Source organism: Salvelinus sp. IW2-2015, unplaced genomic scaffold (assembly GCF_002910315.2).
Source record: "Salvelinus sp. IW2-2015 unplaced genomic scaffold, ASM291031v2 Un_scaffold1562, whole genome shotgun sequence".
NCBI classification, from domain to species: Eukaryota; Metazoa; Chordata; class Actinopteri; order Salmoniformes; family Salmonidae; genus Salvelinus; species Salvelinus sp. IW2-2015.
In genome coordinates, this window is record NW_019942990.1 from 64365 (window position 1) to 76862 (window position 12498).

At 43.3% G+C, this 12498-nt stretch overlaps 1 protein-coding gene across 1 annotated transcript in view; it reads right to left on the reverse strand.

The window, feature by feature from the left end:
* Window positions 1-3040: 3040 nt before the first annotated feature.
* The window catches only part of cnnm2b (cyclin and CBS domain divalent metal cation transport mediator 2b), a 59578-nt gene continuing 50120 nt past the window's right edge, over window positions 3041-12498 (reverse strand). Inside the window, exons 4-8 of the mRNA XM_070439321.1 lie at window positions 12404-12488; window positions 9821-9914; window positions 8997-9159; window positions 7119-7246; window positions 3041-3653 (exon numbers count right to left, since the gene is read on the reverse strand). Coding sequence (XP_070295422.1) covers window positions 3361-3653; window positions 7119-7246; window positions 8997-9159; window positions 9821-9914; window positions 12404-12488 — 763 coding nt within the window. The 3' untranslated portion in view covers window positions 3041-3360. The remainder of the gene's footprint in view (window positions 3654-7118; window positions 7247-8996; window positions 9160-9820; window positions 9915-12403; window positions 12489-12498) is intronic.

Sequence of the window (12498 nt, forward strand, 5' to 3'; positions counted from 1 at the left end):
GGGAATATTTTCCTCTTACAATAAATAATAATAATAATAGTAAGCATTTGAATGTTAAGGTTTTTAGCGTCAGTGGCACATGGTCATTCAATTAATTAATATTAGACTATAAAGATGAAAAACTAGCATGTGAAAACAAGCACTTAAGTGTTAATTTGGCAATGTTTTCACTTTAAAGTGTTTTAAGTTGGTGTGAACTTGAGCCTTACAAAAAAAATCAGTCAGTCACAGAAAAACACAACCATTTCTGTTCATCTCCAACAGTGACCAAGTGACCAAGTTAAAGGGTGTAAAACATCAACAAGCTTGGGGTGACAGGTAGTGGTTAGAGCGTTSGGCCAGTAACTGAAAGGTTGCTGGATCGAATCCCCGAGCTGACAAGGTAAAAAATCTGTCGTGCTGCCCCTGAACAAGGCACTGTTCCGCTGTAGGCCTTCATTTTAAATAAGAATTTGTTCTTAACCGACTTGCCTAGTTAAATAAAAGGTAATAAATAAAGGCTTTCAGTTCAAGCCCACACTATTGGATTAAACTGCCTAACCAGATGATTGGGCATTTTGGGAATCAATACATTCTTCTTGCACTGAAAGAGAGCATGTCTGAAGCATTATTATTTCTTGTTTTCACACAGTAAACATTGTTTTCATTACATCCTCACATTGCAAGAAGAATGTTACCTTCAATCTAAAAAAAAAAGAACAAAAAATGACATCATTCACAGCGGGGCGACATCTGTTGCTGACACCATCACAACAAGAAAATTTGATCTGCCAAGCTCCCCACTGTTGGCTCTTTCGAATTTGCACCCTCCCACAATGCAATAGTCAATTTCAGTTTTGTTGGTGTCAATTTATTTAACAGGAAGTTTGCCACACTGTGTATGCTAACACGGAGTGGAAAACATTAAGAACACACTCTTTCCATGGCATGAGACTGGACCAGTGATTCTAGGTGAAAGCTATGATCCCTTATTGATGTCATTGTTTAAATCCACTTTAATCAGTGTAGATGAAGGGGAGGAGAACACGTTAAAGATGGATTTTTAAGCCTTGAGACAATTGAGACATTGATTGTGTATGTAAGCAACTCAAAAGATATAAGTGCCTTCGAACGGGGTATGGTAGATAGGTGCCAGGCGCACCGGTTTGTGTCCAGAACTGCAACGCTGCTGGGTTTTTTCACACACAACAGTTTCTCGTGTATACAAGATGGTCCACCACCCAACAGGACCATCCAGGCATCTTGATACACAACTGTGGAAGCATTGGAGTCAACATGGGCCAGCATTCCCCTCGTGGAACGCTTTCGACACATTGTAGAGTCCATGCCCCGACGAATTGAGGCGGTTCTGCGGACAAAAGGGAAAGGTGCCACTCAAATGACTGGAAGGTGTTCCTAAGTTTTGTACACTCAGTGTATGTATAATGCATAGTCTGCTTAACCCCAAAACCCAGTTAAAGAGTTTGATTGAATAAAGCTACACTCTAAGCTCACATGAGCTGAAGCGACTGAACATACTTTAACATGCCACACAACACACACAGTGGAAAGGAGAGTGCCGTGCCATTCAAGAAGGGTCATTCATGGACAATAGTTTAATGTCGAGGTTGCTTTGTGAAGTTCATGATGCTCAACATGTTAGATGAGGTCATTAATACTGGCCAATGATCACGTTGATTATTAATAATAAAAGACACATTTCCACATGCATTCATAAGTGCCAAGTAGCACTTTTCAATGTCAATACATCCCGCCCACTCCTAAACCACAGTCGTAAGACTGTCTGGATTCTATATAAGTCTGTTTAAGTCTGTTAACTTAAGTCTGGATAACCTCCATATCAAACAGCAATATAATGAGGTCAAAGGGCTTCTGATCGTACATCGGCCATAATAGGGAAAAAAACTGGCTTAGGACGGGTTTTGCTTGGACGGTTGCAACTCAGCATCTTTAAACCAAAATATACACATACATACGCGTGCATCACATACATACAAATATATCTGTCTCAATTTACAATAAATGATTTTTTTATTCATAATCATCTCTTAAATATACTGTTTTTTTCCCATTGACTTTGTTAAAATATTAATATGATTTTTAAAGGCAATAGTGTGATTTTAAAAAGGTGAAAAGATACTGTACCATTAGCCTGATTGAGAAGAATAGTAAAAATAACAAGATCTGTAATATACATATCTTAAAAAGACCTCACCTACTCATATACATGGATGTACAGAGTCAAAAGTTCGGACACACCGACTCTTCAAGGGTTTTTCTTTTTTTTACTATTTTCTACATTGTAGAATAATAGTGAAGACATCAAAACTATGAAATAAACATATGGAATCATGTAGTAACCAAAAGTGTTAAACAAATCAAAATATATTTGATAAAATAGTAAAATAAAGATAAACCCTTGAATGAGTAGGTGTGTCCAAACTTTTGACTGGTACTGTATGAGTATATATATATAATATATGTAGCATGGTTCAATATCACATATACACACCAAACATCTACATGCCCATGCATGTTTGTGCGCCGTATATGTTCATACTTCTCCACACATACATATATAACATACATATATATTATATATATATATATATATATATATATAATAAATAACATGCACAAAACATTATTGGTTCATGGTTCCATGGTTTCCTTCAAAGCGGTATTTGGTAACAGTCTTTGACGAACCATTTTGTCTGCGTGTGTTTGAGTCTTCGTTGTAGTAGTACTAGTAGTACTACAGTTACTACTAAGTAGTACTACAGTCCACTGCCAATCCTGAACAAGAACAGACTGGAAAGTGTGTGACTTATGTGTAAGTGTTTGTGTGTGGTCAGGGGAATGGGGGGGGGCAATGCACACTGTTGTCCATCTTTCCGAGCTACTGGAATACCAGGTACGGGTATTTAAGCGGATGGATTGGCCGAGGACGGTCCAAGCCCACCTACAGGGTCTTCTAAGAGGTGTGATGTGGGTGAGGGCCCAGAGTGCTATCCTTTAGCCCCCTTCCCCACTACCCAAAGGTATTCTGTTCCAGGCTGTGGAATCGGCCAGGGGTGGTGGAGGGTAGAGAGTAGGGTTCAAGCTGGGGCTCAGTATACACATCTCCGTAGCCCCTTCCCCTCAATTCCTCCAGGGTCTTCCATCCATAAGGGGGTGGTGGGTAGGGGTTAGAGGTCCTTCCCCTCAATTCCTCCAGGGTCTTCCATCCATAAGGGGGTGGTGGGTAGGGGTTAGAGGTCCTTGGATGTTGGAGGATTAGGCCCAGGCCCTGGCCCAGAGGGTACTAACACCATCCCTCCTCACTCCTCTCACCCTCTGTCCCCACCACCCCAGTGTGGGCTAGATGGGTCCCTCATTGTGTGCAGTGTGGTTGACCCTGTGGGCCAGACATTTCTGGGGCTGTGTATTGAGGTTGAGCAGGCCGGCTGTCTCGTGGTGGGCCATAGCTGGCGTCTCCAGCACGCCTCCCCCTCCACCATCGTGGAGCTCAGTGGTCAGAGTCAATTCGATCTTGGTGAACTCACTGTCCATCGACTGGGGCGTCTTATCCATGCGCGACGCCATCAGGGCGTTCTGGTACTGCTGACGGGTCACCTGCGGGAGGATAATACAGTTACATGATATCAGGTTATGTGATATTACAGTATATTATATAGCATCCCTGGGCATCAGTTGAACTGGCAGATGTGGATATCTACATGATCATGTTGAATGATAGCATAGCTACATTTCCAATAGAACATTCTTATCCACTTTCTCCTGGTTTCAATCATGTTTCACCAACTGGACACATATATCTCACTAAAGTCACACAGGGTGTGCCTCTGGGCTCCATGCTAGGCCCCCTCTTTTTCATAATCTACATCCTCCCACTTGGACAGATCCTACGCCAGTCAATTCAACCTCAACTTCCACTGTTATACAAGCGACACCCAAATGTGACCCGTTTCAGGAAATAGGCGTATGTCGCGGGTCACTACTTTACAGGACAGCCATTTGAACACAATCTTTTTGCGTTTTTTTGTTGTTGGAAGAAATGCCTTCTGAAACATGTGAACTTTCAATTGTGTCTTAATAACAAACTTGTACGCCATCTGTAAAAACGAATACAATTGTTAAATTGCGAGCCTAGTTGGTTTAGCCACAGAAAAAGTCAGCAACCTTCCCGCTAGCCATGATTGGCTGAGATAATGAGTGGGCTGGACATGCCGGGAGATGAGTTCAGATTGGTATTCCATGTAGCACACTTCTGTCTATTTGAGCTGGTCAGTATGTGTAGGTAATCCTGTCTAATGCTGCTTTAAAAAAAAACATATTGCTTAGTAGAACTACCATAAGTGGTGCTCTCCACTTTCTGGAGGATCGAGTTTTGAAATCAGTGGAATTAGAGTATGACAGCTAAAGAGATGGAGAAAACACCTCTCTCCGGATTACATCTTCAAACTAAGGGCAACCATGGCATCTGTGACAGGGAGAAGCATCCAACCATGACGTATACGGGTAAGATAGTTTAGCTAGCTACATTTTCAGATATTACACATTTCTAATTTTGACAGTTGTTTTCATTTCAAGTTAAAGTGTACTGTTAGCTAGATAGCTAACATTAGCTGGCTGGCTTGCTACCTAATGTTACGTGTATGATCTTATTATTCGTATCTAAGAGCCATTTCCTTGCCTAGTTATAGCCTAATGTTAGCTAGCTAACATTGAACCTGGTTGGTTAGCTACCTGCAGATTCATGCAGGGCAGTAACGTCATGAGTTGGGATTATGGTTCATTGTTTAGCTAGCTAGCTAGCTACATGTCTTAACAAAATACTCCACTATGCAAATGTCCATTTTAATAGAATGTCACTGCGACAACTGTTAACCCGTTAGCTTGGGTGCTTGACTGCTGTAGTTAGGACAAAACGCTCAGATAAAGAGATTGGTGGAGCTAAAGCTTAAAAGTGTGCTGAATGGGTGTAGACAAAGAAGAGCTCTCCAGTAGGTACCAAAATATTCAAAGGCGATTTTCTCAAAAGTAAATTTACAAGTTTATCAACTTTCAAAGCAAAATTACTTTCCCATTGTTCCTCAAATGCAGCGTATGATATACCATTTTGTAGCTCTGTGTCTGCTTTTATCCAATGTAAAAAACAAAATTTCAAATTTTGCTACATAAGACCGAATCAAGGCGGTTGGTCACAAATGTGTGTGTCTGTGTGTGTGTGTGTACAGTATGTGCGTGTACACGTGTGTGTAGAAGTGTGTATAGACTCTCCTTGAAATACTGCAGGTCCGACAGCCATAACAGAGTAGTCTGGCATGTCTACAATTGAAGTCGGAAGTTTACGTACACTTAGGTTGGAGTCATTAAAACTCGTTTTTCAACCACTTCACACATTTGTTGTTAACAAACTACAGTTTAGGACATCTATTTTGTGCATGACACAAGTAATTCTCCCAACAATTGTTTACAGACAGATTATTTCACTTATAATTCACTGTATCACAATTCCAGTGTGTCAGAAGTTTACATACACTAAATTGACTGTGCCTTTTAAACAGTCTGAAAATTCGAAAAGTTATGTCATGGCTTTGAAGCCTCTGATAGGCCTAATTGACATCATTTGAGTCAATTGAGGAGTGTACCTGTGGATGTATTCATCAAGGCCCTACCTCAAACTCAGTGCCTCTTGCTGACATCATGGGAAAATAAAATAAATCAGCCAAGACCTCAGAAAAACAATTGTAGACCTCCACAAGTCATCCTTGGGAGCAATTTTCCAAATGCCTGAAGTACCACGTTCATCTGTACAAACAATAGTACGCAATATAAACACCCATGGGACACCACAGCCGTCATACCGCTCCGGAAGGAGACGCGTTCTGTCTCCTAAGAGTTTGAACGTACTTTGGTGCGAAAAGTGAAAATCATCCAGAACAACCGCAAAGGACCTTGTGAAGATGCTGGAGGAACAGGTACAAAAGTATCTATGTCCACAGTAAAACGAGTCCATATCACATACCTGAAATGCCGCTCAGCAAGGAAGAAGCCACTGCTCCAAAACCGCCATAAAGCCAGATTACAGATTCGGTTTGCACTGCACATGGGACAAAGATCGTACTTTTTTGGAGAATGTCCTCTGGTCCTGAAGAAACAAAAATAGAACTGTGGCCAAAATGACCATCTTTATGTTTGGGGGAAAAAGGGGACGCTGCAAGCCGAAGAACACCATCCCTACGTGAAGCACGGGGGTGGCAGCATCATGTTGTGGGGGTGCTTTGCTGCAGGAGGGACTGTGCACTTCACAAAATGATGGCATCATGAGGATGGGAAATTATGTGGATATATTGAAGCAACATCTCAAGAACATAGTCAGAAGTTAAAGCTTGGTCGCATATGGGTCCTTCACAAATGGACAATGACCGCATTAGCATGCTTACAAAGTTGTGGCAAAATAGCTTAAGGACAACAAAGTAAAGGTATTGGAGTGGACTCACAAAGCCTGACCTCAATCCTATGGAACATTTGTGGGCAGAACTGAAAGAATGTGCGAGCAAGGAGGCCTACACATCTGACTCCAGTTACATCCAGCCTGTGTCAGGAGCATGGGCCAAAATTCCTACCCAACTATTTGGGAAGCTGTGGAGGTACACCACGAAACATTTGTGCCGAAGTTAATCAATTTAAAGGCAATGCTACCAAATACTAATTGAGTGTATGTAAACTTCTGACCCACTGGGGAATGTGATGAAAGAAATAAAAGCTGACAGAAATCATTCTCTATACTTATTATTCTGACATTTCACATTACTTTAAAATGTGGTGATTGACCTAACTGACCCAATACAGGGAGTGTTTTTATTAAATGCTCAGGAATGTGAAAAACTGAGTCTAAATGTATATTGGCTAAGCTTATGTACAACTTCTCAACTTACCATATCTGTATCTGTGTAGTGTGCTGTGTATCCGTGCTACACTGCGTGTGTAGTGTGTGTATCTGCACTATCCTCCATCACCCTTGATGCTACTGCACCGGTCAGCACACAGCCTCTGCACAAGTAGCTCGGTCCATGTATATCTGTAGGACAGGAGTTCAGCTGGTTGTCTACCTCGCTCCCCTACGCCGTGGGGTGTGAATCGGCATCGAATGCGGCTAACTCTCTCCGCCCACAAGAATATCCGGTTCAGGGAAGTCTGAAGTGGTTCAGGACCAACGGCCCGCGGGGGACTTGTTCCTCTGCACAGGAGAGACACAGAATAGAAGTTTTCGCTTCTGCCTTCACAGCGCAAATACCATCATGGCGTGGGGTCTGGCGTTCGATTCCATGTCTATAAACACGTTGACTCTCAGAAAGTAAACCCAAATTCCAATACTCCACATATACATTTCCTCATGAACCAAGCCATTAGACAGCACGACCTGGAATTGAAATGGAAATTGACTCAGCCCTGTCTGAAGAACAGAATAGAGCAACAAGAACAAAAAGCCAGACACCCACAGAACCAATCTGTCACACAGATAGTGTCAATGGCGATCCACAACCTCAGCTTCCTAGCTGTACTGCTGTATAGCCATCAGCTGTGCATGAATTTATGTTTGTCATCCAATAGTCCTCCAGCTACACAACGCTGAATGTGCATCACGCATCTATTTACGAATTCTACCACAGAAAGAGACACCTATTTCTTAACTGATGATTAAGTAACATATAGAGGCCAAGAATCCTGGTGGCAAGTGTATGGAAATCTAATATAATTATTGAGTCCTCCCACTTAGAGGGCCTGGCCTTTCACAGGTGTTTGAGGTCCCGGTGCGTTCTACGAGCTGATGCCCCGCCTTTTTTTCCACCTTCTCACAATTACAGAATACTTTCCTTCTTTATTTATCCAGAATCCCCATCAGAAATAAACTCAGCTTATGTTTCCCACTTCTTGAAAAAGCAGACGAGAAGAAAAAGCACACAACAGAAGTGGAAAGACTTGGGGCTTCCAGGAGGGCTTGGGGCGTTTAAATCCTTACTACTCTCGCCGCGAATGCTACGTAATCCTCGCGGTTTCTCTGGTTGTCCTGCATACCAAGCGTGGTGGTCCCAGACCCACCGCACGTAGGCCCAACGCCCAGGCATCGTCCACCTGGCGAATTAGTAACTCTAACTTTCCTCCGGGGCCGACGGGGGGAGGGATGGAGTGGGGAAGAGGGTGGAGTTGGGACACAGGGGGAAAAGAAGGCAGAGGGAATTTAGTAAGATATGGCCGTGGATCAGAGCTTGAGCTGTGGTGGTGTGTGTATGTGTTCAGAATGTGTTCGTGCTCGCTTGCAGCTTGTGTGTGTGCGTACTGCAGTCAGACGGCCTGCGGGGCTGTAACTCATAGCCTTGTTTATGGCCTAAGAGGGTTAAGGGGCTAAAGAGGGTGGAGCCTGCTCTAGTCCGCGCTAAGCCTCACTCTGGGGCCCTCTACTAACACTATCCACTGACTCTGAGTTTATCGGCACTGGCTCAACCACACAAACACCACACACACACACACCCACACACCAAACCCACACACACAACACCACAACACACACCACACACCACACCACCACACACACACACACACACACACACAGAGGGAATGCCACACAGACGCTTCTCATGCACAGTACACAGTAACAGACATCCTTCTGAGTCCAAAACATTAGGTAAGTCCTGCCTTGTTAAACGTCCATGCAGAACAACATTAATATGCAAAGCAAACGTAAGGACAGAGTAAGTAGGAAATGCATATTAATACACAAACATGCAACAAACAATGCTCAAAGTATTCTTGCTATGTGGCACAAGAGAATTCCCCTCTCAAAGAATTTAAGCTCATGAGCAACAGGTCCAGAATTCATTACTATGTCCACAACACATCATGCAGTTTTGATACCGGTAAATACCAGGCTTAGGTGAAGTGTACACTCATCCCAATGGGTGATAGACAGATGGAAGAGTTATATTAGATGTGAGGAGAGATGGAGAGATAGAGGGATAGGGGGGATGGACGGACAGACAGACAGGTTGACAGACAGACATGCAGACAGGAAAGAAAGGACTACCATACCTGGAGATCCTGCTAGGGACTCAGCCCTACTGACAACGAAGGTACGAGACAGGGAGAGAGGGACTGGCGAGGAGAGACGGACGACAGAGAAGGGAGACACACACGGAAAAATCCATCACCAAAGCCCACAAATGAAATAATTGTATAACGTTACCGTCGTACACCGTGTCCTGAAAAACAACCAACGTGCCATCCAAGCACATTGAAAGAGGGTCTGTGATAAAATATGACAAAATACATKATCTCATAAGCATGTACTCTATGTTCCATAAACCAAACTACAGTGACAACTTTTTGATGGGGAYGGTGTAATTCTGCCCTCTCACCAGCAGGTGMCTCTGAGWTCCTACTAGCGCCTGACTGGAAGTTTGTGWATGAACTGAGAAAATACAGAGGCTGCGTCACAAAAAATYTGTCATACCTTATTTCAATATGAGTCAATTCACTTGGTTACTGATAAACTGTTTCTTTACAATTTCTAAACCAGTCATCCTGGACCTAGCCCGTGTCTCAATAGCTGCCAACGGATGATGGGTAGGAGGGAATTGGGGAAATCTGAAATATACATGYTAGGTCCCTATACACTACAATGTAGTATTTTTGTAAAGTAGTTTTATATAGGGACGTAGGGTTCCGGACAAAAGTGTTGTGTACTGCAGGGAKTATTTATAGGACGTCATTTTRGACACAGCCATTGAGATGTCAGTAAACAAGGAAGTCTTACCTGGAGAGGTGMTGAGAGCCATCATCCCATAGGAGGAGAACGCTCCTGCTTCAAACTTCATCCCTTCCTTCCCTGCCTCCACCTCCACCTTCCCCTGCAGAGGAACACAAAACGCTTTCCGTAAGAGTCTGAGGAAGTCTCAGATCAGTTGAGAAGTATTGCAGGGTATAGAGGTTTAATCATCAGCTACGGTAAATTCACTGTGTTTTTGTTTTAGCGGTACTATAGTTGAGGCATTGACTGAACCGCGTAACATTTCAGAATTCACACCTCAAACAATGTTCTGACAAATGTCTCCTTCGCAGTGAGATTACTGTCTACTTCATGTTCTTTTAAAGGGCCAGAGCGTCCTGTTTTTCCTGTGTTTTGTATCATGTTGTACAACAGCTGATGAAACTGTGATCAGTGTTATTTCCTGATAGTTACTGGTTGAAAATACATACATCAGCAGGTTTAGCATGGGGGGAGTTTCGGCTTGCCTGGTTACAGCACCAGGGGGTAAATAAGTTAATAGACCAATAACAAAGAGAGTTCAAACCTCTCTGCCAATAACAGCTAGTTTTTTGTTTTCAGGTGGAAAACTATTACAGCATGATACTTAATTGTTACCCAGAAATGATTTGATATTGATATAAAAACTGACTTTTAAGTCCACAAGGTAAATTTCCTATTTGCATGCTGCAACATTTCAGCCAATCCATCTGTAACACTTTCTCTTAAAGATTAAATACCCAATGCAGACGTGTTTATCTCAATATCAAATCATTTCTTGTTAACAATTAAGTACCTTACTGTGATTGTTTTCAATTAAAATGGTCAAAAAGAAACACAAGTAGCTTCTTAGCTAAGAGACATTTCTCAAGAATTTAGCTTGGACTGTCTGGGAGTGGTCTGAGTGGGGAGGGGGAAACTGAAAACTAGCTGTTAATTGGCAGAGAGGTTTGGATCTCTCTTTCTTATTGGGCTATTAACTAATTAACCGCCTGATGATGTCACCAGTCAGGTCAAAACTCCATCCTACCAAAACAGGCTGAAATGTCAGGTGGTCTTTTCAAACAGCGCTTTCACTAAAAGGGCATTATCATCATTTTCACAATTTCACTGTATTTCTCCAACCTCATAGTGCGGAAATATATATAAAATACAGAAAATGCACTTTTTTGACTGCACTGGGCCTTTAAAACAGGTATTTGCAGCATCACTTCCGACTTGCATCACCCTCATGTTGCCACCCTGACTCGAGGGCAAATCTCACTCTTGTTTATAATTTGTGGAAAATCCCCTTGCTTTGTTTAATAGCTGCCAATCCCCTTCCTGGCCTACACTCTTAGGAAAAGGGTTCCAGAAGATTATCTAGCTATCCCCATATGAGAACCTTTTTGGTTCCAGGTACAAACTATTTTTGGTTTCAGGTACAAACTATTTTTGGTTTCAGGTAGAACCCTCTGTGAAAGGGTTTTACATGGAAGTAAAAATGGTTCTACCTGGAAACAAAAAGGGTTCGTCAAAGGGTTCTCCTATCGGGACAGCCGAAGAACCACATAGGTTCTAGATAGCACCTTTTTTTCCCCTAAAGCCTCTTTTATACCTGGTTCTAACATGCGTCAGTTGTCCTGATCTTGTCAACATTCTGATTGTGCCCACATTTGTCGACAGGTGTAGACAATCAAAAGACGCATTGTGAACTGATTGTGATTAGACCTTCCTGACCACCGGAGGAAGTCAGAGACGCATCTTGTACGGATATCCTTGAAGTGTATAAACGAATCCTGACCACGAAAGCTTAGAAATTTGTCCAACGTCACGGTTGTCCCGTCCTCTAAAAATAGATTGCACTGGCCTGTTGAGGTAGTAATTATGGGCAACGATACCTCGACAATTCCTACAGAATTATCATCATGGACTTCATTAGGAACTAACTGCCTACTGGAGTGGGAGTGGGAACGGGAAAACCCAATGCCCATTTTATTCAGAGCTGGACAAGGTATTGGGCTGTAATGATGAGTATAAAAAGTTAGCTGTTTTCTGTCGATTTATACAGCTCGTGTCGTAAGGGGAGGTTCAAGTCAGGTTGGATAATTTTGCATCGAGGGAGGGACCAGGGAATCTGGTCACAATACGGACGTAGTGGGCAGATAACAGACACATTTTATTACCATGTGTAAACACAACAAATCTCGATCTAGATCGGATGATGACAACTACATGTTAATGCAAGGTGTAACCACAGCTGAAGAGTGTAGTGACCGTCGCACAATAGCATGGCTCATTTCTGACCTGGCCCGATAGTGTGGCCCATTACTGACCTGGCCCGATAGTGTGGCCCATTACTGACCTGGCCCGATAGCGTGGCCCATTACTGACCTGGGCCGATAGTGTGGCCCCCCCCCCCCCCCCCGCCCCCGCCCCCCCGCTCCCCCCCCCCGCATTGGGCGGTGAAACCCCCTGGGGGGACGGGGGAGAAGGGGGTAACCCATCCCTGGAGCTCCCGCCTCGCTGGCCGATAGTGTGGCCCATTACTGACCTGGCCCGATAGCGTGGGCCCATTACTGACCTGGCCCGATAGTGTGGCCCATTACTGACCTGGCCGATAGTGTGGCCATTTCTCGGACCTGGCCCGATAGTGTGGCCATTTCTACCTGGCCCGATAGCGTGGCCCATTACTGACCTGGGCCGAT